Here is a 27,925-nt window from a genome sequence, read left to right as displayed (position 1 = left end):
CTGCTTTTCTTTCAGGTTAGATGAAGAACAGCGGCTTTTTTTTTACACTTGTATGACATTTAAAAATGTTACCATAGTACTTTTTTTGCTCACTAATAGAAATAGTGACTTTATGCAAATTCTATATTCAGGTATAAATGATGTAAAATAGTAGTAGAGCGAACCCCTATCGATTTGCGTTTTTTTTTTTTCTGGCAGAACCTACCCTCAGCTATTCACTGAAAAACTCACCTATTTTTTATTATGCTTTTGATGGAAGACGCCAAGCTACTACAAGATGCGCCAAAGCCTTGGCTTAACGGCAAAGTGTAAATCGGTGACCAGGAAGTGTGTTGAAGTGTTACATCTTTGACTGTATCGGGGAGGAGCTAAGTTTAGCCTGGAAGTGACGAAATTGTTGCCTCTTATGTTTGTGCTCTGCTGAGTGGCTCTCAAGAAGCAAAATCAAATGATCTGGAAGCCATTTATTTTTATGGCTCATGTTGATGAGTGGAAATTACATGAAAGTGTTTGGGGATTATAGTATGGGGTATGTTTACAGCTTTATTCGATTAACTATTTCATGCACCCTATAACCTGATAACAGGATAAGGTCTCCACTGCAGTAACCGCTGTCCCTGAAAGGGTTAATATAGGTCATTATAAAATAACCTTAGGGGTGGTTTCAACTTGTGCTTTTCTGCTATTCGTGGCAGGGCTCAGTCCTACACTTAGTTCATAGTTATTGTTAGGGTGGTTCTGTTTTTGACCAACAGGTGGCACTGTAGGGCTCCTCCTGCAGTGGTACACCTGTTGGTCATTGTGTCATTAGTTTGTGTTGTGTTAAAAGGAATCCCTGCCCGACCAGTCGATGTCGGATCATTGTTGCTGTTGTGTGTGTGTTTCTGTGCGCGTGTCGTGTTTTGTTTTCTGTTTTAGGTTTTTGTTACTTTGATTTCTTGTGTTTTTTCTGGACTTTATTTGAGGGAGTTTTTGAGTTTGTTTCTCCAGTGTATTCCTGTTTACATTTTGTTAAATACATCTTGGTCAGCCACCCTGCTCCTCCCTGTCTCCCTGCTTTTTTTGGAGTCCTCCACCTACCACCATGCAAAACGCGATAGTTATACTGTAAAATGAATAAGGAGTGTTCATTCATAAATTAGCTCATTATGAAGAAGCTTTTAGTGACCCGTGCTGACAAAAATGTGCCCCCCCCCACCCCCTCCGATCTAAACCCTGTTTCAAAGGCTATGCCCAATTTCATCAGTCTCACTTAGCTAACATATGGTAATCTCAACATTGTCCAATGAATGACACAGACACGGCAAACAACTGAGCAGATCTTCAGGACAGCCAATGTTGGATATCAAGCGCATCTGGACAGAATCTACGTTCATGCGTCTTTTGCACTTCCCGTGCACTTCCACTGACACGTGCAGTGAACAGTCAAGAACAATGTGGCCCACATTTTCGTAGCCAGTGAGAAATTGGGTGCAGGTTTCCATTCTCAATTTGATGAGCGTGGTATTATAAAACTACTAAATGTAATTTAAATGGGACATAATTACAAAGAATAGAGGGTACGCAAGGGACAGGTTGAGTTCAGCCATTATGCTAAGCTAATGACTAACAGTTGACAGGGCTCCAGAGTGCTCCTAAATGGTTCTTTTAGAATTCCGAGACAGTGCTGCATAAACAATGGATAAGTATAAAATCATTTTTATAGAACTCTCTGGTTTAACCTATTTTAATCAACCCTGCATCCATAGTGAAAAAAAAAAAAAGCGTCATCGACATTTGAGATGACGATCCAACAGAAAGTTGCGGTCGTGGTATTATTTAATTACATGATGAGCCAAAAATAGTCGACCACGTTATGTTGGCCAAAAGCACCGTTCATGACGAAAACTTGTTTCAAATTGCCTGTGGTTAAAATCATCAGGGCTCCTGACCTACCACATGATGTGACCTCATTGCCTTTTATCGGAACACAGCTAACCAAGAACAAACAAACAGCTGGTGACCCTGTGAATTAAAACCAAAGTGATGCCATCGAAGTGACTTAAAATGACTGGAACAACCATAAGGCCTTCATTAATGTTCACTGTAGGCGCACGGCTGATGAACATGCCCTGATGAAAGAGCCTACATTAATAATTAGTAATTGTTATGACCTGATCTTGTTGAATTTCAGAGGGATGGCTGTGGAGGCCATGTTTTGAGTGAAAAGTAACGTGAAAGTAATAAATACAAAAAAAGAGAGCAGTAACGTTACATACTGTCAATGACTTTGAGGCTTCCCACTCATTTTAAGACGGAGCCTTCATAGGATGACGTTTGGCAAAGCATGTGAATTTTCGGTACAAAATAATTTGCTAGTGCACAGGAGACGTTGTAAGCCTGTCCACGTGTCTTAATATTTGCCAATGAAAGAGAAAACCTTCTTCCCTTTCTGGAGCTGGTCCTCCTCGTCAACCTCAAGCAACCCTGTAATTAGATTCTGATTTTGGGGGCTGACAAAAACGTTGTAGCAATGACTTGGTTGATACAAGACCTAACAAGCTGGGCTCAACCAGGCAAAATGACTGTTTTCTTCTTTACCAGACAGGCTACAACTTCGATGGTGTCCAAACAGAACCAATTACCTCCGCCAAGGTGTGAAATGCTCGAGGCTTGTTACCTTTTTAGCGACCTTGAAGATACAGGGAGAGCGGTTACTACAGTGGACAGCTTATCGTGTTTATCAGATTACAGGGTGCATGAAAAGGTTAATATGACCGTTTCTAAATGTGTGAGTGCACGTGTCTGGGTTTTCTATGCTTCAATACTTTCTGCGCAATTTGCTGTTGTCTAAAACGGGCTGAAACATTGAACAGTTGGATGTCGTTGACGTTGGGCATGTGCATTTAAAAGATGAGAGAATGTCAATGTCGTCAACCTGTACAGGTTATAGTGCATTTGGGCTATTCCTAAAATTTTACTTTCAACTTTTTGTAAAGTAGTGTATTAATAAGATATGCCTCGCATCGTCTTGGCTTTGGTGTGGGTGGGGGGGGGGGGGGGGCTTCCTGTGAGTGGTAGCTCAGTGCCCGCCTACAGGACATTAATAGAACTGCATTACCCAGAAACCCGAATTTCCAATCAAACATGTCCAACATTGAGTCCACTACTGAGTGGTTGCATTGTAGTTGTTTTTCACACTCATTGTGTAATGAAAGGATCAGAACATAAAGTCACAGGTGCAAGTCCTGACTCATCCTTCCTGACTCATCCTAATAAGAGCCAGCGCTCACGAGGGACAGAGGACTTGCTGTTTGTTTTGAAGTATGACAATCGCTGCGACATTGCCCGATTAAAGAAAGTAGGACAGGAAGTAGTCTGGCATCAACTGTGCTTTAAAAAAAAAAAAAGCCCCAAAAAATTACTTGGTTTTGTATTTGCTCCTACCCGCAGTCTAGCTGGTTCTAGTTGGGGAGTGCGGACTTGTGCAAGCTTCTGCAGAGAACAAAGTTCACCACAAAACAAAGCACATTTGCTTTTATGACCACCTTGAGAGTTTACAGCCACCGATGCTGTGAGAATGACTTGCTTTGGAATGGATTTAGACTGGAGGCGCCATCCCCTTTAATAGAATCTGGCAGGTTCAGACACTTTTAGGGCACAAGTGTGGTGAGCACCATCTTGCGACTTGATGCTTTGATGTATTAGTTATGCTACATCCTACCGGAGCATATTGACTGTGTCATTGTCGAGGTTATTGAAAAATACCTGCAATGACCATGTCAGCGCTAATACAGAGCAGATGACAGATGGATGATAAAGAATTTGAGTTTCCCAAAATCTTTTGAAACTTGCAAGATTAAAGGCAAGGGGGAAAAAAGTAGGTCATTGAAAGTAACACATCCAGCTGGCCATTAATAACACATTTTTGCACTAGTAGTCAAAGGTTCATTCATAGCATGGGACTCAAACAAGGGCTGGATTGTCTTTTCTGAAAAGACTCGAGACTATTTCAATCGTGAGCTGTCCTTACTGTCTACAGGATGGAGGAGGACAACTTGTTATTCTTCCGATGGTGGATGCATTTAGCTGAATCAGCGAGTTGACTTTCTTACCATGACACTGAAATGATCTGATATTAGTGGACTACTTGTCATGTTCACTTAGCTCATCTATATGATCGCATGCAGATCGCTTGGCATGATCAAGCGCACATCAGGCCTCACCTCGAACGGTTTATTCATCATTTCCACTTCAGAGGATTTTTTAACTGATAAAATTAGGCCACAGATATCACTTTTGGTGGATGTGGATATAGATTCAGCATTTGGCTTCAATTATGGTCATTAGTCCTGTATGCCATAGTATAATATGCTGGCTCACAAACGTACGCTGTAAAATTCTCTGGCTTTATAAAACATAAAATGTCGTGGGGGATTTTGTTTGGGGGGGTTTTTTCCCAGTTTTGTTCTTCAAGGGTGAGCGTGCCATGTAGCAAAAATCGTGAGATAACCCTTAACTCACACTTGGAATAGTGGCCAAACATACGATCTGCGTCTGGACGTTTGGCCTGAAAATAAAGACTTCGTCGTCACTGTTTGATGTGAGAATGAGATAAAGATCAAACTGGAAATTCAATGAAACGTGCCATTTTCGAAAGGGAAGGCATCAACTTTGTAAATGCCTTAATTTGGCAGCTAACATACGATACACGTGGTAAGTCACAATAAATGGTGATTAACCCTTTCGTGCACCCTGTAACCGGATGACATGAGAAGCTGTGACCACAGTACCGCTGTCCCCGAAAGGGTTAAAAACGGGACAAAGCACTTCCTTCTGGTTCAGCACACCTCTGCACAAAGATGGCCATATCCGATGTCTCTGCTTAGTTTGTGTTTACACGAATCATATCATATACAGCAGGGGTGTCAAGCTTATTTTTGTCGCGGGCCACATTGTAGTTACGGTTTCCCTTGGAGGGCTGTTATGAATTTGGGGAAACCATATAAATGTTGAATCCCCTCCACATATTACATACACAGCGCACAACAAATTGATGGATAACTAGTTTCAAAATCAGAAGTCAAGAATAATGACTGTTATTGTGGATTACATATGACAATTTGAATTTTTTAGTTCAGACTTTAGCACGCGCATCATCGAACTTGATATGCTTGATTTGCTTTCACGGGCCACGTAAAATGATGTGGCGGGCCAGATCTGGCCCCGGGGCCTTGACGTTGACACCTGTGATATATCCATCCATCCATTTTCCGAACCGCTTGATCCTCACTAGGGTCGCGGGGTGTGCTGGAGCCTATCCCAGCCGTCTTCGGGCAGTAGGCGGGGGACACCCTGAATCAGTTGCCAGCCAATCACAGGGCACACAGAGACGAACAACCATCCACGCCCACACTCACACCCAGGGACAATTTAGCGCGTCCAATCAGCCTGCCATGCATGTTTTTGGAATGTGGGAGGAAACCGGAGCACCCGGAGAAAACCCACGCAGGCCCGGGGAGAACATGCAAACTCCACACAGGGAGGCCGGAGCTGGAATCGAACCCGGTACCTCTGCACTGTGAAGCCGACGTGCTAACCACTGGACTACCGGGCCGCCCACCTGTGATATACAGTTTGTATAAATCAATGATATGCACCGATTTAACGTTTGTCTTAAGAAGCCAGCAATCAAGAAAACAACATTCAAGCAAATGAGGGTTCAAACTGTCTTGTCATCAGCCCGTAGTTATCGCTGCTTACACAGGAAGTCTGACAATCTGTCTTCCAGTTTGGTGAAGTGACTTAAGTCCGATCACTAAAATAATTATTACAAATGTAAATTACCCATGTGATTAATCTGCGATCATTTTTGGAGTGATTTTTCAAAGTCCAACTGCATTTTAACAGTGACTGTACACAAACCTGCGGGAAGATGGGGTGCAAAGTGCTGGCAAAAGGAGAAAATGAAAGGAGGGGCTGGTTGGTGTTGTATTCGGTAGAACAACTCATTGTCTTTCGTGGGTTTGGCTTTGCAAAATGTACAACAGCTGGTCATGATGGGATTATTTAGAGAGGTCACAAGTAATATGGTTGAAGCTTGCTCGTAGTAAAACACGCTGGAAAAGTCATGACGGGGCATGACACGCTGCGATCTACTTATCCTCCTATTATAGACTACTTATCGTCTTTCCTGGGCCTTGCTTTGTGAAATGTAAAACAGATGCTCATGATGGGATTATTTCACAAAATCAAGATTGACTGGGATGAGGGTCGTTTGCAGTCAGACATGGTGGAATAGTCACAACAGTGCATGACATCCCTGCAATACCGTCGAAGAGGCAAAGAAACTCCCTCAAACTCCCTCTTTGGTCTAACGTCTTTCTCACAGGCCCCTCTCAAATACAGACAATCCTAAATTGGTAGTGATTTTGGGACAATGAAAGTACTAAGCCCAAAAAGAATTGCTATCATTGCAATGGAATATTCTGTTCAACGTCCAAGACAGTGTCCTGATTTCAACTGAAAAGAAGATGCTTTTCACTGACTGAAGACAGAAACTTAAGGTGGACGTAGTGAAAGTCTGCCAAAACATCTACAGGGAGGAAACTTGGATTTTGGTCATTTCCATGTGCTCCTGACATTAGGCACAGCATTTTTCCTCCACGTAACAAAAATAATGGTTATATTTTAAACTATGTCAACTTAGGTACGCTGCATAAACTGGGCGGTTAGCTCAAAATGGTGGTTGTGATTTTTCTCAATCATATACTGGCTGATTTGATATTGCTGCGTTTGCATCGTAGCCTGTACTCTGCTCGTCCCTGTGAGTCTTTAAACTTGTTTGTCCAAAATACAACATCGCTAATCATGATTGAACAATGCTGAACCTGATGAAAATTTCTCGGGGGGGAAAATGCACAAGAAGCACAATGTGCGTAATTTAATGTGAAAATGAAAATGGAAAAGTCATTACCCCAGCAAGCACTTTTCCATTTTTCCTAATACCTAAATAGTGCAGAGACTCCCCGAAGATTAATTGGAAAGAATTTTACATGATGTTGCCGTTGGTTGATGCCCTGCTGGGTTGTATTTAAGCTTAATGACGTTGCATCATATCAGCTCTGAATCCTGTCTGCAAGAGTCAAGGGAGCACGATAAGAACTATTTCTGCCACAGTATAGATGCGGTTCTGTTGGAAGCATACCTCTTTTAGGAGTGCATAGGAGCGTTGCAATGAGGGAAGTTCTACGGCAGGCTGGAAAAGGCGAAGTTTGGAGTCAATGGCAATCAGCTGCTGCAGGTCAGACGTCTCCGGGGTGTAACCCTGGCTTGCCGAAACAGGCACGGCCCACATGTCCTCCTGGAAGACGCGCATCAGTTGACTTAAGTCATAGACCGTCGGGATTGGCCTCAATTATTTTGTGACAACCTCAACGAGAGATGCTCAAAATTGCATATTTGTCACTTGGTAACAAGGATGAGATAGTGGGTCACGCCTATCGTCACAGCATTGCCAACTGAACGGTCTAATGCGGAATCAACTGCCCCTGGAGAGGGAAAGCGGCGGGAAGAGTGATGAGGTCATTGGCGTTAAGAGGTGAGACAAGATCTAGATCATAATTGGATGATGCAACTGTTTCTCTGATGAGTGAGGAAAGTGTGATCGACAGATGTCACAATACATTTTGTGTTTAGGGAAAATACAAACTAGTGTGGTTTGTTGATTTCCACTTTAAAAATGTCAGAAGGAACCCAAATTGGGTGAAATAGCTCACCGAAAGGGACCGAGCCAATACTGGATTATTTTATATCCAGCACATTAGTTTGAGGATTTGACCAAGCATGATGGGTCAATATTTTGAAACACGGTGTCAGAGCCCATAATGATGAGTTAAAATTCACAAGAAACAGGTTATGAGTCACTTGATTGATAAGTTTGGTACAGTTTTTACACCGGATGCCTTCCTAATGAAACCCACACTTTTTTTTTTTTTTTTTAATCTAGGTTTGGGATTGACAGCGGCTGGGAAACGGCATAGGCCGAAAAATGTCTTGCCTCTGGATGTTACCATTTGCCCTGACTGGAACAATGTACGTACTTGGAACAGCAATGTCTTTGAAGATTGTCAATTATTCAGTCCAACAAGTGAGACATTTTAAAAAAATGTGGCACTTGGAGAAGTCTGCGCTTATCTGAGTGTTATTCTCATTGCAGCATAGATACAAAGATGAACCTAAATGGGATGTATTCAAAGAGACTTTGCAGGACTGGGTAACAGAGGTAGTGCCCCAGTCAAGTGCTGAGTGCATCCTGCTCTGCACCTCAAATCGACACCTTTTTTTCTGGCATCTGTAAAGATTACATTTACGTTAGAGTTCAAAGAGGAAAAAAAAGTTCCCATCTGGTTTATGTATGTGTTAGAATAGTACGTACATAATTCCTCCCATATTGCAAAGACAACTTGTGGTGACATGTCTACATCGGTTCCAATGATTATGGACTGGTAAATGCATTGCCTTAGTTTAACAGATATAAATAACATTGTGAGAAGTGGAAATGGCAAACAGAGCAGGAATGTCGAGTTCATGTGTCCCATTGGATTCTACGCAGAACTGGAACTCAGTCCTTGAACAGGACTCACTGCCAAAGTCCCAGTGACATAAATAATGGTTTTGTGCCGTCATGATCATTCGCAATAGTGTGCTTTGCAATAACAGGAAAGTCATCTAGCCAGTAAAATATGGAAATCTGAGCAACTGCATTCCCATCAATTCGGTAGCTGCCACTACAACCACTGTGGTATTTGTTAAAAAATATTAAAGGTCATAAATAAAAGTACCATGGTATCGGGAACAATTTGGAGGCCTCCCATGTATGCAAAGCTGCCGGAGTCAAGCTAAAAAGGAAACGTATGTGGAAGATAATGCTTCCCAACAGGCCTAACAGCTGCCAAAAAGTGCTATTTGGGAAAAACAAACGAATCAAGATAAAGACGTAGAGATGGTAGAAACTGGAGATTCTTGCTGTGAGACGCCTACTGCTCAACTATCTACCCTTCAGTTTCAGACTTGGAGCGCCGATGGCACACCGTCCCTTGTTTATATGTGCCAATATCAGTCTTCCCGTTTATGAACGATTCGGCCTTCCAAATTTCAAAGACACAGACCGAAGAATCATCATGCAAATGTGCCAACAATAGAAATCGTACCACGTGGCTTCTCGTGAACTACATCTGGCTCATGTGTGCGGCTTTGGGTAGTTGAGGATGGTCTGCCCAGAGGGCCCTCTCAGTGGCCAAGTAGATCTCAAAACATGCGTAGCGGTAAGCATTAGTCCATGTGCTGAGCTGTAAAATGCAGACACAACTGTGACCATGATAAGGGCCCCCGGTTCAACTATGTGAGTGAGAGCGACTATTTGATAGTGGAAACATATTTTGGTTGCCATAAAATGTAAAAATATCTTGCAGAATGTTGATAGCAGACACTGTTAAATGGAATCACCGCCTGCTAAGATGCGACTCCAAAAGATCTCAGACAGGAGGAAGAAGTATTCAAGAATTTGCAAAAGTCATATGTTGCCTGTTCTGCGCTCCCATGGCAGCTTACCTTGTTGTTTGTGCCTCTGGCACTGTTCTCTTCCTCTTCATCTATGTCTCGCAAGAGCTCAGTCAGACGCTCTTCCTCTGCCTGTGTCAATAGCACTTGGCCTCCTCTGCCCCTGACAAGCTAGTGAAGCACACAACGGCAGGAAAGACAAAGACCTTGACTGCAGACGGGTGTGTGTTTGCAAATGGAAGAAAAACAAGTACCAGCAAAAAACAAAAAAACAAAAATGTCTTTCACCAGATGTTACCCAAAATCAAATGCACGCCTTCAGGGCAAACCCAAATCACAGATATTTTGACGCGGGTGTTATTTAAAAACAAGAAGCTGTGCGACAAATAACAATTGTCGGATCAAGTTTGAATGGCGATTTAAAATTTGAACTTTGGCCATTTTATGGAAAATGGTTTTGGTTTTGATGGAGAGACAGATTAAATTGATGGAGACAGATAGGCAATGGACCTTTAAAAAAAGAATAATAATATATAAAATGACTACAAAAAAAGCTAAATTAATTGCAATCCATAATTGCTTGATTGATTGGTATTAGCAGATTAAATAAAGTACGAGAATGTCAAAGAAGCTTTTGCATATTTTGATTTTTGTGTATGTGGCCCTCGGATAGAAAACTTCAGATGCCCCTGCGATTGAGGGACAGACAGAACAACAGCCCTAACGACAGATCAGTCGGTCGACTGACAAAGACTCAAAAGGACAGACAGACATATCAAATAATGTTCAGTCTCATCGAAGGGACTCCGATTGTTCTTTCATTTTTCTCCACGGAGTACTCGCAAATTCAGCATGTGTTTTTTTTTCACTGGGCCTACCTAGTCAGTCAAGTCAGACTGAGAAAAACAAACAGTGAAGAGATGTGCTCCAAGTCCTGAGAAGATTCCTGGAACTGCCCATGGCCTCACATGAACTTCGACATACCTCAATATTTCTCTTGACAAAGTTCTTCTGTCTCTTCTTGCCCTTGGTGGCGTCACTGTGGCACCCGTCGTCCGGCTCCTCGCGCACAGACTCTGCTCCTTCGCTCATGTCGTCTGCTCTCTCTTCACCTGTCGGATGAGAATGTACTTTAGATACCACGGGGAAAAAGATGAAAAGGTTATGTTTTTGCTGTCGAGTAGCAAGGTAAAGAAATTTCCCTTGTCCTATTTTTTTTAAATTTTTGACTTCTTCCAAAATAAAAACTATGTACGAACTTCTACCAGTAGCTGTGCAATACAGTGTATCAAAGTGACAGATGTGTTTTTAAAACACTGTGGTGCTATTAGTCTGCGGGAATAGTTTAGGGGGAAAATAAAAGACGTTTACTAAGCTTATGGTGCCATCTAGTGCGCGTTTGTCTCCTTGCATTACAGCTTCCGCCATGTAAAGGCATCTGTGTCTCCCTTCAGGGATATGCCCAGACTTACTCTGTAATATTTGTTGTAGTCTTCCATCCATTTCAATGTCATCTGTCTGAGTCTGAAACAGTGACTCAATGTCCTCCCTCTGTGGGGAGCCTACAAGAAACACAAATTTGGAATGTGACATTTCACATGATTGATTATTATTGGTTATTGCTTACCAATCGGTCCCTCCAAAGCCCAAAACAGCCTTGCGTTCATGGCTTCGTGGCCGCATCCAGAGTGGCCCTCAGGTAAGCTCTCCTTTGAAAAATACACACTTTTACTCTATTACATTCATTGAAGTTAACTTTTGGAAAGATATGTATTTGTCAGAACAGCTTAAATGTATCCTCTAGTTTTTTCCATTTACTTGAGATTTAAGAGATTTTGTATTCCGTTACGTTGAACTACGTACATTCCACTCTCTACTTTGCTTACCTTTTTCATCTATCGACTATTATTGAGCGATAGGTTTATTTTTGTCAGAGAGACGTCTAGCTGTCACATAACACTGTTTCACCAATCCCAACGTAACCACTCTCAATGTTTGACTCCAACAGAGTCAGGCAATCACATGACCACACACAAAGTCTCTGCGAGACCACACCGAAGACAAGTTCTTAAAGTGACACATGAAGCATGGCAGAAACAACAGAGGCTGTGCTGTCATCTGTGTCATTTCAGCCTTTAAATGACACTGTTTGGTTTTTTTGGGGGGGCGGGGGGGGGGTTACCATTAGCTCTTGCCAGAGTTCAGCTTGGCATTGTTTCCTTTGACGCTTGGCTTCTTTTTCTCTGCACATGCATACAGACAGTAGTTCATCAAGCCTCCTCATCTCCTCAATTGCCCTCTGCAGTTTTGGATCTTGCTTCTCTTCATCAGTTGCATTAATATCATATGAACCTAAAACGGATATGCATGTACAGTATTATAATTGACTTCCCCTGCATATTTGCACTTCAGCATTCACAAATTTGTCCATTAGCTATTTTTTGGAAGCTTATCTTTGGATGTTTCACTGAAAAGCTCACCTACTCTGTGTTTTTGCACTTGTGGCATCATATTCAAGAATTGAGACTGTAATTACTGCCAATGGTGCATCAACAAAAGATTGAGCAAAAGCTGAATACTTATGTACATGTGGTGTCATACATTATATTTTTCAGAAATTTCCAAAATATTGGTCATTACAGGCTGTTGTGTGTGTGCGTGTGTGTGCGCGTGTGTGCGCGTGTGCATGGCATATCGAGGAAAAAACGTTTATTTCATTTTGGCATGAGGCTATAACGACAAAATATGGAAAAGGTGGAAGACTTCATACTTTACGAACGCACTATAGATCTGATATAAATAGATCCATCCATCGATCCTTCATTATCCCTTTATTTCCTTGTAGCACATTAGCGGATGGGAATTATTGGTATAAAAATGATGGATGGATGGGAATACTGACTTTCACCCATTTAAAATCCATAAAAAAAATTCAGATGTAGGGACACGCACAAACTTTGTTGCGCATTCGTCCACTCACCTCTTTGTGTGATCTCAGAAGATTCTCTTGATCCAGGTCTGGAAATGCTTTCTGAACCACACTGTATGCTCATTTCCATGACGATCGATTGGCGTGTGCAGAGAGAAGTAGGATTTTTTTTCTATATTGAATGTATTATAACTATTAATGCTAATGCTAATGCTAACGGTGTCTAACTCCGATATGGTGAGCACAACCTTGCAGGGGAGGGGAAGTCTTACACTAAGTTTGCAAGTGATTTCGTCTGCAACCACGGACACAATCACGATGGGTTGTTCTCATTTAACGAACACAAAGACGTTCTATTCCATCCTATTTCACGTCAGTGGCGTAAAAACGACGGCTCTTTTTACGTATTTTGTATAAAATATCAAAAAACATACCATCATTGCCCCTTGAAGTAAGACTCATTTGATGCCTTTCCTACTCTGTGTGTGTTTTAAAAGAGAGAACGCGGCCAGGTTAAACGCACGTCAAGCATATGGTAACCATGGACGCGAAATCTCCCGGATGTTGTAACGATGGAAATATGCCTTCGTTACTATGGAGGCGGTGTAGGGCTCGAGTTTTCAGCTAGTTAGTCTACGCGTCAGGTAGCTCGCCTCGTTTATGTGAATATTTTTTTTTAATGGTTGATATTATACACAACCGTCCGGAATATTAGTAGTAAATGTTGTGGAGGGTGGAGTATCCCGGGCTGTGTTGAAGGAAGGTGGGTAATAGCTAGAAATGTTATCGTCCGCATTACGTAGTTTGTTTTTGCTAGGTAGCTAGCGGTCGACTCATTTTGGTCGTTCTGACGTATTGGGTTTTAGGACAATTGTCGTCGATATGTAGGCATCACTGTGGACTTAAGCCAAGTATGTTCGAATCAAGTTTTACGTCGTGTTCCAAATCCTTTCTTGTCAGATATGCGTAGTGCAGGGAAGAGGTACGCGTTTGTTGTTGATGTCGAACCAATAACAAGAACTCTAATTATATTACACTGCGTCTGCGAGGGATTGCTTTGTGCTCGTAGTTTACGGCGGCATTGGAATGAAACACTGTGTATATAATGAGGTGTATGTTTGTGGAAAACCGCGACCGTACACTGTTCTCTCAGACCTGTCACGTCCTATCATCATCATAGCGTCTTTTCACTGGCATCTGTCCAACCTCAGTACACTATTTGAGCTGTCAATCATATTGTTCCAGGGTCATTTGACTGCGGGGAAAGATGCGCAATGGAAAGTCAAAGGCAACATCACAAGCTTGTCGGACCAACCCTTGTTTTAAATGGTCCTTATGCTTGCTGCTGGCATCGGCGGTGGTAACCACAGGGCAAGATGGTTCAGGTAAAGGGATTCTGCATGCACTCAAAATGTTATGAGCACTCTATTCACAGGGGTGAGGGACCAAGCTCCAAAGCAAAACGCAAACATTTTCAAATAATAGTCAAGCATCGCAGTTTGCGGTCAAAATGTGTATCGTGTTCCTCATAAAAACACGTGGGTGCAAAATTGAGAATCAAATGCTGACCGTCAAATGTAGTTATGTGTATTGGGAGCCGTTCTCACCACTTGAAAGAGCCCCCAAATTTGTCTTTTTGTTATTTTCAGGTTGTGTCAGACCTGTCATGGTGGAGCATGGCTCGGCTACCGTGCCAAAAACCAACATGGATGATTTCCCCGTGGGGACCGTGCTAGAGTACCATTGTGACTCTGGTTACCTGTTAGATGGACCTGGCATCCTCACCTGCACTGCACTGGGACACTGGTCCTCGGAACCACCACAGTGCATACACAGTGATGGTAAAGTCACTTAGTGTCGTCACAACATAGAGCAGGCGACGCAGGCTCACATTAACAAGCGTTTTCATAGTAGTGCTAATGTTCAAAATTAAAACACTGGAATCAGCGAGAGTTTCTCATTTTACCATCTTTCAACAGTATGCCAGTCTCTACATTTGCCAAAAAACGGGGGCTACACCTGCCACCCCTCTCCATGTCGCCAACTTTCTCATGGCACTGTGATTGAATTCTCCTGTGATGAAGGCTACACCCTGAAGGGAGATTATAAATATCTTACCTGTCAGTATGGCGAGTGGGACGGCCCGGTTCAGATCAGCTGCGTCAAAGAGCAAGGTATTTGACTTTGGCAATTTCAATAATGAACTGCCATTACCGATAAAAGAAAGTTATTTATTAAGGTACACCAAAGTTGTAAAATGTTTATTGACACTGTCAGACAAGTATCAATTTGTATAAATTACTGGTAAAAAATATTTTTCCTCATATTGTTAACATTGTTCCAATCATTTTCTCCCACATGGAACACGTTCAGTTTATAGTCTGCATCTTTGTGTCCATGCATGAGAAAAACTCAGAAGTTCTCCAGAAGAACTGTCAAAGAATTCAATTCAACTGTTATTCTTGGTCTCCCCGGGTAAATTACCGTCAACCAGGCTGAAAGTATTTGTTGCGTTGATACAAGTGAAAACAGCAGTGTCTGCTGGCTGAAAATATTTGTAAGTCTAATTCAAATAAAAACACCAGTTTCCCAGAATTTGCTGGGCTTCCTCCTAGGATGCGTGAGGCCGTATGTGGTTGAAAACAGCTGGGTAAACCACACGGAAACCAACAGAGGCTTGTTCCCTGTGGGCACCGTGCTGCAGTACAGCTGTGACCCTGGTTACCTGCCAGACGGCCCGAATATTCTCACCTGCATCTCGCCAGGACGCTGGTCCTCACAACCTCCCAATTGTACACAGAGTGGCGGTAAGACTCTCAGTCCGCTGTATTCACATGTAAAAGCTGTCATGTGAATGGTTTTAAATTGCCCAAAGACCACCTCCAAATCATAAATGTAATTAACATTTTTTTGCTAATTGTGGTCGAGCTTCAAATTTGATACGTTTTAAACAAGTTTAAATGGGTTCAAGACTTGAGTTTCCGCTCTAAATATATTTATATTTTTTTCTCCCTCTCCGCCAGCTTGTCTCCCTTTGTCTGAACCAGAGAACGGGGGTTACACCTGCCACCCGTCCCCCTGTCGACTGTTCTCCCACGGCACTGTCATTGAGTTCTTCTGTCATCCGGGCTTTGTTCTCATGGGGGACTACTACCTGACCTGTCAGGATGGACAGTGGGATGGCCCCGCGCGGATCAAATGTGTCAAGCAAGGTTACCTCCATTTATTCATGTAATCTTCACGACAATTGACAGAGTTGGACATTCTTGAAACCGGTTCTCGTATCTTAGGTCCTGAGTATCTTCCTTTTTATTAAGTGTCTTAACCCCGTGACTGTCACTGAAGGATGTATGAGACCCTTCATAGAGCAGCACGTTTCGTCTAATCTGACCGACAACAACATGGGCGCCTTCCCCGTGGGCGCTGTGCTACAATACCGCTGTGACCCGGGTTACCAACCAGATGGATCCACCATCATCAGTTGCACTGCCCTGGGACACTGGTCCTCAGAACCTCCTCGCTGTATACGTACCACCGGTAAAGATCTGATATTTAATCCTCTGAAATGTGTTTACTTACAAAGTACGTCAAAATGAACAGTCTCCACTCACAATGTAATTATTTTACTAGCAATTGTAAAATGTGTGTGTTATTGAGCGAAATAATGATTTAATCCTCAAACCAAACATGAATTACAGCAGTTCCTGGCAGAGAAATTCTTGTTTGGCAGGCACACTGATGAAACGTTTATTGTAGTTTTTCACTGGGTTTGCACACAGCTCGGGAGGGATTTTGGATGCTGCAAGTTTCGTCGCTGCTGCTTGGAAACACAGGGCTTATGTTCCCTCCACAAGTTTTCTCTTGTTTTGAGGTCTGGAGAATAAGTTGCTCCATGACCTTAGTATGCTCCATCTTGTTGAGTTTCATAAAGAAGTGCAACACTCTTTCTTCAATTTCATTGACAGTGTGCCGTCCTCCGTATCAGCCGCAGAACGGAGGCTACACCTGCCACCCCTACCCGTGCGGAAGACTCTCTCACGGCACTGTGATTGAGTATTTCTGTGATGAAGGCTACATCATGAAAGGAGAATATAAATACCTCACCTGTCAATATGGCACATGGGATGGCTTCATGCAGATCAGCTGTGTAATGAAGCAAGGTAACACCCTCCCGACATACTTGCGACCCTCAAAATGTTTATAGCTGCCTACATTTATATACCACAAACAATGATCCCAAAACGTTTATTTCACACTCATCTTACAACTTTAGCTTAAAAAAAAGTAGATGTCTTACAGATTATTTATTTTTGGTGTTTGGGTGGAATCTCGGGTCGTTATAGAAAGACCACACAAATATGCGGATTGGTGCAAATATAATAGGTGAGACTTTGAACTAATTCTTAGTTGGGTTCGACAAAAAAAAAAAAATCACAAATACATTGTCGAACATGCGAATAGTGGACCCACATGGACAAAAATAATACTTGCACATCGCATCCATAATACTTTGGTATTATATGCATGAAGCCCTAAAATCGACATAAATAAATATTGGGTGGCTACTTTGCGGATTTCATCTATCATGAGTGTGGTTTGATATGTGGTACCGTAACCTCCGCAATCAACAAGGGATGACAGAACTCCATTTTAGATTGTCCAAATTAAATTGATCCTATGATTGAATTTCCAACAATGTTTTCCCTCAGAACACGACACATCCTTATCGTTGGGAATGCCGACTTCGTCAATCGTATCATCCACAGCCAGCTCAGTTGCACTCATCCTGCTCCTGGTGGTGCTCTTTGTGCTTCTGCAGCCAAAACTGAAGTCCTTCCATCGGTGAGGCAAAAACCAAGCCAAAAATTACACACACAAAAAAAACATTTCTTCTTCCTGTCATATTCGTATACACAACAGCCTTTTTTTTTGTTGTTGTAAAAATTACTTTGGAAGCCTTCATATTCAAAATCTTTATTTAAAGTACAAGATGATGCTGGCATTACTTTGTTAGTATAATATAAAAACCAGTGATTTATCATCGTTGAAAGGGCCAACAATGTGGGTTTCCTCCAACAGGAATTTCCCAGGACTGATGATAAGTCCAAGATTGTGTCTTCTGTCCCTTTCCACCCAGACGGGAGCGGGATGTGTCAGGCCATCCCGTGTCCATCGTGGTGGAAGGAATCCAGGTGACTCTCCCCTCGTACGAAGAGGCGGTCAGCAATAACTCTGCTTCGGCCTCCGACCCAAGCAATGAGTCTCGTGTGCAGATCGTGTTGTCGGAGGGCTACCCGCAAACAACGGTACCGGAGGCCGGCCCCTCTCAGCCCTCTTCCCTCAGTCAGCTGCATTCGGAGATGGCTGTGATGGACCCTTCGCCACCTTCATCCTTCTCTTCGCCCTCGAGCGGAACTCTGCAGCACGCCGGCACCGCAGCTCTGCCTCACGACGACCAGCGCGGCTTCCCTCTGTTCGACTCGGAGGTGGATTGTTCTGATGGTGAGGATTTCTTTTCGTACACACTTGTTATTTTCAATTCATGGCATGTACATGTAATAAGGGCTGGAATGATCATGATCATGATTTTTTTCAATAGAAGTCTGAAAATTCTCTGAGGACCACCTTACCTGCAATAACAATTCTGGTCAACACCTGAGTCTAGAATAAAGGCAGATGGGACCGTAAATCCATTTTATATTTTGAAAACTAATTGTGAAATTGTTTTGTTTTGTTTTTTAAATTGTGAAATAAATTATCATTATTACCACAAACAAAAGAGAAAAAAAAGTACCAAAAATTCATACCATTGAGTACCGGGATCGATCCCCGATACCCAGAATTGGAACCAAACCGGTTCAAATGTAAAAGGTACCCATCTCTTCCATCAACTATGCCCATGGAAACTAGTTTACAAAAGTAGGTTTAGTGTTCCCCATTGTAGTGACTAAGTCACTATACAGTATTACGAGACACTCCCAAACCCTCCAGCCACTTTTCTTCAAAAAAGCAACTAGCAAAGGTTCTTACGCTTTGACAGGACCATCAGGAGCGCTTATCCAGCCTCTTTTAGATGTCTCCAACCGCCAACACACCTTCTTGAAATGATCTGCTCATCAGCAAGCGTTGCAAAAGCCTGATTATTTTAATCAGACTTGTTGGAAGAGGGAGACATCCAAAACAGGCGGGATAAGGGCTCTCGAGGACCAGACTTGGGCACCTCTGCATTTTAGGAATGGCCTGACCGATTAGTCGGCCTTACTCCTTAAAAATCTACAAAAATCAGGTGATTTATTTATGGGGGGTTCAGTTCAATTTTAAGTTTTGTCAATTTATATACAGTATATTTTTTTTTACATTATGACATAAGACAAAGATAATGATATTCATTTTCTAATTCAGTGTTGTACAAACTACAGCTAATTGTTTGAGTGATTGGTTGTAGAGTGTTTAATTTAAAAACCCTGGGTCAGACCATGCCAAAGTGGATTTTTCTGTATGTGGCCCTCGAAGGAAAAAGTTTGGACATCCAGTCTAAGTGAAGGACGAAAAAATGAACTATCAAACCAAACAAAAAAAAAAGGCTAAACTTTATTTTGAGGATCCTACAGTGCTATGCTTTTGCTTTGTGCAGATATGCCTTTGCTGAAAGAGGCCTGAAACACAAACCATGTCGACTCACCGGTGGACACACTTCAAAGTGGCAGCAAGCTAAGTCATGTCTCTGACCATCCCAAAGCAGAACATAAGGTCACTTCTGTACATGTACACACTAACTCACCTCACAGTCTATGTATACCTAACATCCTTACCATACCTCTGCCTTTCTTTTTTCTCAACCGATGCTTTAAGCACGCAACACCACAACACAGCATTATAGGCTTGTGATGTATGCTCTGAGCAGGAAGTGATGATGAATAAGTATCATTTATCCATCATGAACCACCTTCCACTTGTCGATATATATATATATATATATATACCACATGACCTCACTTTGCTCTCTTTAACTTGTTCACACCGTTGTCCCCGATGGCCTTATCTTCCCACTTCTATGCACACGTAGCTTTCCATTTTGTACAATGAGGTTTGAACGCTGCTTCGTGACACTTTAGCTTTGTCACCACAGCCACAGAAAATGTTATACCGTTAATTTATTACTGCTTAAAGATGTGCGTTTACTTTATTATGCTGTTGATCAGCGTTGGCTTTGTTGACACATCTTTGACCTATTTATACGGGTGCGTAGTACCTGTTTTGTTTTCCCTTTCACTGCCTAAGTTGCACCGTGTGCACTGTAAAAACTAGTCTGGAGAATGCACACTGAAAAAAAAGACTAAAGTTTGGTTTAAAGTCATTGTAACATTTTATTTGCTTGTTCATTGAACTTACATGACTGATGTTATGGATTTTTGCTTTGTGAAAGTCGCAGTGTAATATTTGTAAAGTTTGAGGTTAACTGTTATGTAGAATTTTGTCACGATCTTGTTTGATTACCGGTAAATATTATTCAATATGCAAGTTGTTCGAAGTCTGCGAGTGCAGACTAGAGATAAATTCACTGCATGGTAGCAGTGAACTCAACTCTCTTCCCAATAATCGGCACTTGGGCAAATAGCAGTTCTTCAAAAAAGGCTTCAAAGGTGTTTGTTCCACTCTCAGGTTGACTGTCAAACTAAACATAAAAGAAAAATAATGACACGTTCTGTATTTTAATAGAATATTTTGGGAGCCTCGTACAATGTTGTGAAAGTGCCAAAATATTAGGAACACTTCCGTGTAAGATGCAGTACAATTTTTTAAATGGGTGGGGTTTTTTTTAAATGTAAGTCTTGAGTGTGAAACAAGCATCTTCGCGTAGTCTCTCAACTACGTTGGTGTCCTGTTGCTTTAAATGTTGCTGCCCGAAAGAATTGCAGGTAATATCCTCATAAAGGTTGGTCATAAGTAACCTATGCTAAAGGCGTCAAAAAGGTTACATTCAGTCACCTTTCCTTCGCATTTTTAGAATTCAAACAATCCTATCCTTCAAGTACTTCCGAGTCATCTCACTCGGATTTGATAGGAAAGGAAATTTTCCTGGGCATAAATGAGCATTCGAAGAAGAGGCCCTAAGCAAAAACTATGGTGAGGTGGAATACTATACTGTACTGTACTTCCGTTTTTCTTTTATTCTTCCTCCTGTCAAACGTACACAATATCAAACTAAATGCTGCCCCGCCATCTAGTGGTCAACAGTGAACCTACACCCAAAATAAACGGGTGGGAGAACAAAATATAGTTACGAACTGCACAAAATTTGTGAAATAGCACGTCCACAAATCCAAAATGTAGCAAGCTTTACTTTATTCCATTTTGGAATACTGTTGTAATGCAACAATGTGGGACAAGTGAAGTAAATACTTTCCAGATTCATTGTTCTTTATTGTGATCCAAAGTGAAGTCCATGAGTTTATCATGCTTGGTTATTTTCCTCCATGTTTCTCAGACACTGAGGCGGTTTCACCTCTTCTTGTTTGACGTTGACATTTGTATATATTCTTGTTTCTGTCAAATAAAAATGCAACAATGTTATAAAAATAAACAATAAAAAGACCAATTGCTCAAACTGCAAGTCCGCTCAACTTCATTTCAACCCCTACAAAAACATATACGCAGCTGTGACATTTACCCTCAGCTGGCGACTTGACCATTTGGTAACATCTGAAGCACACAGTCAGGAGAAGAGCCTCGGCGCACTGGAATGTGTAGTAAAGCAAAGGAAAGAGGAACATGGGCCCGATGACCTCTGGAGGAAAGGCCACCTTCAAGATAGCCAGACACAGCTGGATGTTCTGACAGCCTGTTTCCACAGAGACGGTCCTGCTGCATCTGGATTCAGTACAGATAGATTGATGGCGCTTACTGTTTCCTATGACGATAATGACCTGAATGATATTGTTCATTTGGATGAACTTTTGAGAGCGATTTCTGAAATCTTAAAAATCTGACCCAGGGAGAGAAAAAAAAAACATGCAGGCAGACCGGTGCCAAGACTCAGAAGTGTGCAGTAAACATGCTAACCCGTAGCCCAACGTGCTACGAGAAATAAATAACTACTTTCTTTCCTATGGAAAATTTTAGAAATTGTCTTGAATTGAGGGTACACTCTTAAAACCGCTGGATCAAAAGTAATCAAATTGGAAAAGTTAATCCAGTGGCGGGTTATTTATACCCAGCACATTGGGTTCAAGATTTTGAGCCAACATGGGGTCAAATCCATCAATAAATGGGCTACAAGGTTATCAGCATAGCTGTGGTAAAAAGTTATATGAACTCTATTACCAACATTTTCAAGGGGGGAACTTTCCCCTTTCAGGTCACCACAGCAAGTCACTCAGTTTCTGCTTTTCAGCCCGTCCAAATCCAATCTTCAACCCAATCGGCTGGGTCAAAAAAAACAAAAACAACTTTGGCTCAAAGTAACCCAGTCTGCTCAAAAGTCTACCTAGTGTGTGGGTTCCACAAACCTGTATGATGACAATGCTGCGTCTGACAAACTTACTTTGAGCTGAGTCTGCATATGGTGGACATGACATATCCCAGCGTGAAGCCTATGAGGGGCATCAGAGCCGCCACGGCAATAACATCAGTGGTCAGGATCATCCACAGCATGTCTTTGACGGCCACACCAGACAAAGAGAACACAATGATGCCGGAGATGATCAGAATGCTCAGGCCAGACTGTTGACAAAGAGAAGCACGGTTTATTATGCCATTTCCAATAAATTATTCTCAACTTTCAACAGGACTAAAAGCAAGTTAGGAGGAAAATGTTCCTGTTTACAAACATGGATTTAATTATCTGACAACATGTGGGGATGATTTGTTCTTAGTGAACGGTTGCTCAAATTTTCCATTTGAATCGAAAACACTTTGCTAAATGACATTCAGTCGACAAAAACTTCCAGTGTTAAAGGAATGCTTTGTTCGATAACCAATGAAAAAAAAACAGTGATCTTACTTTCAGGACCACCGGTGTATATTTTGGTTTGTAGTGATTGAGCAAGATGCCCACGCCACAGGGCACCAAGGTGAAGGTGAGAGCGCTGAGGATGCCCATGTAGGGGACTGCGTTCTCCAGGCCGCTGAAGCCTTGACAGTAGATCAAAAGCAGCAGGGGCATCAGACCCAACGCTGCAATGCAGGAGCATGTGGTCATCACAATACTGCAGAAAAAAAAACAAAATTACAAGGGAAATAGTATAGAAAATGAACTATTTTGATATAAGGAGGTGGGGCACAACCCAAAGAGTGTAACATGGGTCCTCCTTCCCATTGGCTCAACACCTGTGGGAGAGGGCAAGGGGGTCAGGTGCTCAGAGAGCAGTGTGGCGACATAAGGCGGGGACTTTGGCAATCCAATCCTCAGCTACAGAAACTGGCTCTTGGGACAAGGAGTGCCACTTCTCTGGCAGGGATAGTGCCCAAGCTGGTGTGACATTGGAAAAGATCCAACTAGATGTAGTTGGTCGGGCTTGCCTCCCAAGCAGCTTAAGCTCTTGAGAGGGGTTGGATTCTCTTTCACTTTGGACATGCCCACGGTGAGAGGTGCTGAGCAGTTGACGGCATACTCATATTCCTACCCCGCCCCCTTTTTTGTTTGTTCAGATGCACCAGGCAGCAGCTCTGAGTGACAACCGTTGCTGGAATCCTTTGAAGGAGTTCTGGAGAGCGTTCCCCCCTGGGGACACCCTCATTTAGTTGGGGAGCTTCAATCTTGACATGGACAATGATATTGAGACCTGGATTGGGAGGAAAGCCCTCATCCCCGATCAGAACCAGAACGGTGGTCTGTTATTGGACTTTTGTGCTTGTCATGGATTGTCCATAATAAACACCATGTTCAAACATAAGGACACTCTAGGCCACCGTTGTAATTGGACTTGTGGCTGCATGTCATGGACACTCAAGTGAAGAGAGGGGCGGAGCTGTCAACCAATGTTGGCTTCTATGATAGGGAAAGATGCCGATCCAACCTGGCCCGAACATATTGTGAGGGTCTGCTTTCAACTTCTGTTCGAGTCCCTTGTGAGAAGACGGACTGTGCGGACTTCAGGGCCAACATTGCAATCTCTCTATAGCTGTATGTTGAATTATGATTTGTATACCTGAGATTCATGTCACCCTTTAGTGCCAAGGTGAAGATATTGGATAGATTTCCTCCAGGACAGCAGCCGCATATGAGCACAGTCACCGCCTTCACTGAATCCATCTTCAGTGATTTGGCAAGTGTAAACGCAGTCAAGGGCATAATGCCGAACTGGGTCACCATGGCGATGGCCACTCCCTTGGGCTTGAGCAGATGGCTCTTGATTTTGGACATCTCCATGGTGCACCCGAGGGATATCATGGTGATGAAGAGGATGATGATGGTGAAGGTGTTGATGGCATTGTTGAGGGGTGGGGATATGTTCAGAATGTTCATGGTCCCATTGGCAGACATGTTCCCCTCATTGGAGATGTCCATCGCATTCATTGTAGAGCTCAACTGAATGCTTATTTTGTGTGGGCTTCACCTGACAGACAATGCAAAATAAATGTTATTTGATTGGAGTTTGCACATAGTTAATTGTTCCATCCATCCATCCATTTTCCGAACCGCTTGATCCTCACTAGGGTCGCGGGGGGTGCTGGAGCCTATCCCAGTCTCCGGGCAGTAGGCGGGGGACACCCTGAATCAGTTGCCAGCCAATCGCAGGGCACACAGAGACGAACAACCATCCACGCCCACACTCACACCTAGGGACAATTTAGAGCATCCAATCAGCCTGCCATGCATGTTTTTGGAATGTGGGAGGAAACCGGAGCACCCGGAGAAAACCCACGCAGGCCCGGGGAGAACATGCAAACTCCACACAGGGAGGCCGGAGCTGGAATCGAACCCGGTACCTCTGCACTGTGAAGCCGACGTGCTAACCACTGGACTACCGGGCCGCTTAGTTAATTGTTAAATAGACAAAAGTAATCAGCACGCTTTTCAACCAATCAAGAAATCATGTAAGATTCCTGTAAGACCACTCGGTTCATTTACTTACGGTGTTCCCTAAGGTTCAGTTTTAGGGCCCCTTCTTATTCTTTTTTTTTTTTTTAAACGAATTTTAATTCCAACCATCCATCCATTTTCCAGTTGACTTTGGCCCAGGGGCATGATACATCCCAGACTACTCACCAGCCAATAACAGGGCACATAATGTAAACACATTCACATTTACATTCACATCTGTGGACAATTTAGAGTCTTCAATGGATCAAATTTGGAACAATAGAAGAAGCCGGAGTATCACCCCAAAAATTTAAAAAAACACAAGCACGGAAAACACAAGCATTCAAACTCTGCACAGGAAGGGTGCAGCAGAGATCCGAACCCTAAACTTTCTAAATGGGAGGCAAATGTGTTGACTTCTTCTGTTCCACGAATGAAAATTTCAGTTTCACGTTTTCCAAATCTATTCATTTCTTTTGAATGGCGCAACCCTTATATCCCACTGTGGAGTAGACATTCAAAACCTGACAATTTATTTGACCTTTATATAATGCAATAGCACCCAGATTACATTCTGCCACTCATCACTTTAAATTTGGATTTACTGAAAAGCAAAATGTTTAGGAATTGCGATGAAATAATTAGTAAATGTTTATTTGCGCTAATTCATGTCAAGAAATTAAAGTAGGTTAGGCTGTAGTGTTCTAACGCTCCATTTTCTTTTATAGTTTCACATTTCCTCAATCCAGAGCTATGCGCGCATGACATGATACTGATGTTCAAGATGAGGTCAATGATTTTTTTTTGCTTTTTGCTCTGCTGTAAATCATTTGTAAATACAAAGTGAATGGCGTTCACAGACAACTAAACAACTAAAGAAAGGTGCATTTGTGTTGAAATGTTTCTTCATGCAATCACAGGAGAGCAATTGGGATTAAAATCCCACACAATTTAATCATGAGCCACAAACTATTAATTGTTGTTGAATCTTGTTGCACTTTCATGAACTTTTGCTTCAAAAACAAATCGTTGCCTGACCATGGTTTCCAAATGATCCACAGATTTAGCCTGTAAACTTTGCTTCAAAAAGAAATTGATGCCTGACCATGGTTTCCAAATGATACACAGTTTCTCCTAAAGCACGACTCTATGATGTTTAATTATTTGCTTTGGAATGTAGAGTAAAATTAAATTATTAAATTGAAACAAGCAAGCTGTGAAAAATTACTCCTTTTTTTTCCTGACCATTTTTTCACTGAGTCTACAATTGGAATCTATGCTCCGATAAGTACTGGATAGATTTCTTACCTTCCAACAAATCCAAGCTTCAAACTTTGTAGTTTGCATCCCCGCACACATTCCCCCGTTTGCTCCTCTTCTTTTGTGGCCAGACTGGAACACCCCCCTCCTGTGCCATGTGGCTCCATGGCAACATGGTGGCGCTGGTGCAAACTGCAGAGAAACACAAAACTCTTGTTAAAATGCTACACCATAAGCAGCTGGATTGTTTTTGTCCCATCTACACAGAATTTCATGACATTCCATTTAGTAGTGACCTTCTTCAAAAGCTCTGCATGAGGTTTCCTTCCTGATTTGATTTCCCGTTAATCAGAACATCTTTTTGGGCTGCAAGAGGTGCATGTGGAAACAAAGGCCAATATTATGCAACTATGCAGATATTATTCCGTGGGACTTGGCAGAAGACATCCTCTTTGTCTTTTGAATGGGATGCTTTAGTAAACAAACACATTAGTTACGACTCACATGAGGGACTCAAGAGCTCTAGTGTGGTGGTTGCCTAATCTCTACTAGTATGGTGGAGATTAGGCCCAAATTAAAGGGACCACAATTTCAATGATTTTCATGTTCTGGAATTTGCTGGTGCAGCTGTTTGGTTTCCATATATGTACAGATGATTAAATATAACAAAAGGGGCTGATTGACATTGTCCCCTTAGGCATACAGTATATTTCTGACCCAATCCTTCCCCTAATTTAAAAAGTCACATTTCCTCAATCCATCTTCCATTCCATCATTTCTTTCTTTCTTTCTTTTTTTAAACTTCCAAGCGGGGTTATAATATTGAGGGATTTAATAATGGTTAGATGTTATTTAACTCATTCACTCCCAAAGACGTTTTTAAACGTCTTTTCAGACTTGGTCCAGAATTGGCTGGTACTGAATGAGTTTAATTTATTTTCTTTTTCATTTCATTTTTAATTTCAGGCAGCTGAGGTAGGCTCCAGGAATTGCAATGAGTAGGTGTTTTAATTGGGTTGGACTGAACAGCAAGCCCTTGCACGATTTTCTATTTTTAAATCTATGGTCATCACCATTTCCCTCTTTGGCCTCACCAGTTCCCCGCCATGTTGACATTACAAAAAAACATGAAAAGACAAAGAAAAACGAAAGACTGACTTTGGAGTTTCCTTCCTTCATTTTATTCTCTTAATTTCCTAGCGTTTATGTTGGCTTTACTGCTTCCAGTGCTTTATGTGCATGCTGTCTTTATTTTTTTTTCTCCAAATGGATTTCACTGTCTGAGTATTGCCATGTCAATCTCATCTGCCCTTGCCCATCAGACTCAGTAGTGATGGCCAATGTAACTTAAACTATATTAGCAATGAGATTGTTTCTTTAACCAGTCAGATATGAAATTCATCCTCACGGGGCTTTTTATAAACCCTGATTACTTGGGCATGGCACAATCTGTTCCAGTGAACTTCAACAAGTAAAACACATCAGTCGTGAGCCAGCATCTGCTCGTATTATGATGTGTTTCAATGAAATTGTTAAAGGTTTTCTGATCTTTTGAGAAAAATATATTGATTCTGAACTGCTACGTGGCACAGTTGCATGCCGTTATATTGTATTTTGTATAGTGTCGTTTCTGTAATTGCCATGTGATAGTGGTGGGATTTTAAGAGGATAAACCCAGACTGAAGACCTAGGCATCCAATGTTCTAGGGGTTTTTGTGACATTCTGGATGTGTGCAAAGTAGACAATGACAGTGCATGTTATGTGTATTGATGCACTTGTGCGTTATACAAGCAATGAGCTGGAGCTACTACTTAAAGGTCCCATGGAGCAATGGATGGTGAGTGGGGGAGGGCAACTCAAACTGAGCTAGGCCACCATCTGGTCTCATATTCATCGAGAGAAAAGCTGTATTATTTTGTCAAACAAGACACAGTTTTCCCCTGTGGTCTTGTAACTCCATGGGTCACGACTTCCTTATCAAATATGACATGTATGATATGTTTATCAGCGGGAAACAGGCATACCTCCTTCCTATATTTGTGACTCTCTAATCAAACTTTTTTTTATCTTCACGGCTAAATATTGATAGTGGGGTAATTTTAGGATGCATTTAATCATAAATAAATGTCCTGAGGAAATGTCATGGGAAAATAACGGCACGCATCAGTGG

General features: G+C 42.1%; 3 protein-coding genes across 6 annotated transcripts in view; 1 reads left to right on the top strand and 2 right to left on the bottom strand.

Annotated features, from left to right (window-relative positions):
* fsip1 (fibrous sheath interacting protein 1) overlaps positions 1-12,991 on the bottom strand; it is a 31,653-nt gene extending 18,662 nt beyond the window's left edge. The window contains exons 1-7 of the mRNA XM_086127683.1: positions 12,521-12,991; positions 11,723-11,892; positions 11,168-11,249; positions 11,013-11,102; positions 10,525-10,652; positions 9,592-9,711; positions 7,187-7,342 (exon numbers count right to left, since the gene is read on the bottom strand). Of these exons, the coding sequence (XP_085983809.1) occupies positions 7,187-7,342; positions 9,592-9,711; positions 10,525-10,652; positions 11,013-11,102; positions 11,168-11,249; positions 11,723-11,892; positions 12,521-12,599 (825 nt within the window). The 5' untranslated portion in view covers positions 12,600-12,991. The remainder of the gene's footprint in view (positions 1-7,186; positions 7,343-9,591; positions 9,712-10,524; positions 10,653-11,012; positions 11,103-11,167; positions 11,250-11,722; positions 11,893-12,520) is intronic.
* A 76-nt stretch (positions 12,992-13,067) lies between these two features.
* On the top strand, positions 13,068-21,083 carry LOC147196359 (sushi domain-containing protein 4-like). 4 transcript variants are annotated; one of them, XM_086127681.1, is made up of 12 exons: positions 13,068-13,232; positions 13,715-13,854; positions 14,119-14,310; positions 14,449-14,643; positions 15,085-15,276; positions 15,493-15,681; positions 15,815-16,006; positions 16,435-16,629; positions 17,179-17,311; positions 17,607-17,661; positions 17,743-17,971; positions 19,104-21,083. In XM_086127681.1, exons 2-12 carry the CDS (start codon positions 13,737-13,739, stop codon positions 19,127-19,129), a joined length of 1,716 nt encoding a protein of 571 aa, XP_085983807.1. In that variant the 5' UTR covers positions 13,068-13,232; positions 13,715-13,736; the 3' UTR covers positions 19,130-21,083. The 4 variants fall into 4 exon arrangements, with proteins under 4 accessions (XP_085983807.1, XP_085983806.1, XP_085983805.1 ...); XM_086127680.1 differs by having other exon boundaries at positions 17,549-17,661; XM_086127679.1 differs by having other exon boundaries at positions 17,607-17,971.
* LOC147196358 (hepatic sodium/bile acid cotransporter-like) lies at positions 17,432-25,934 on the bottom strand. The gene is made up of 6 exons (XM_086127686.1): positions 25,803-25,934; positions 23,620-24,027; positions 22,473-22,677; positions 22,014-22,192; positions 21,141-21,340; positions 17,432-21,016 (listed from the first exon to the last, which is right to left on the bottom strand). Exons 2-6 carry the CDS (start codon positions 23,985-23,987, stop codon positions 20,925-20,927), a joined length of 1,044 nt encoding a protein of 347 aa, XP_085983812.1. The 5' UTR covers positions 23,988-24,027; positions 25,803-25,934; the 3' UTR covers positions 17,432-20,924.
* Positions 25,935-27,925: the final 1,991 nt, after the last annotated feature.

The sequence above is a fragment of the Hippocampus guttulatus genome, chromosome 13 (assembly GCF_054856545.1).
Source record: "Hippocampus guttulatus isolate MCC_2025c chromosome 13, RoL_Hgut_1.0, whole genome shotgun sequence".
NCBI lineage: Eukaryota > Metazoa > Chordata > Actinopteri > Syngnathiformes > Syngnathidae > Hippocampus > Hippocampus guttulatus.
This window is presented reverse-complemented; position numbering and strand designations above follow the sequence as displayed.

What these genes read in the sequence shown, in the direction of transcription:
- LOC147196359 (XM_086127679.1), top strand. Translation starts at nt 13,737, where the DNA reads ATGCGCAATGGAAAGTCAAAGGCAACATCACAAGCTTGTCGGACCAAC. An exon ending in CAATTGTACACAGAGTGGCG is followed by an intron (nt 15,277 to 15,492) that starts GTAAGACTCTCA and finishes CCTCTCCGCCAG; the next exon opens with CTTGTCTCCCTTTGTCTGAA. An exon ending in AAACTGAAGTCCTTCCATCG is followed by an intron (nt 17,312 to 17,606) that starts GTGAGGCAAAAA and finishes CTTTCCACCCAG; the next exon opens with ACGGGAGCGGGATGTGTCAG.
- LOC147196358 (XM_086127686.1), bottom strand. Translation starts at nt 23,987, where the DNA reads ATGAATGCGATGGACATCTCCAATGAGGGGAACATGTCTGCCAATGGG. An exon ending in ATACACCGGTGGTCCTGAAA is followed by an intron (nt 22,193 to 22,472) that starts GTAAGATCACTG and finishes CTTTGTCAACAG; the next exon opens with TCTGGCCTGAGCATTCTGAT. An exon ending in GGTCAAGTCGCCAGCTGAGG is followed by an intron (nt 21,017 to 21,140) that starts GTAAATGTCACA and finishes TTTATTTGACAG; the next exon opens with AAACAAGAATATATACAAAT.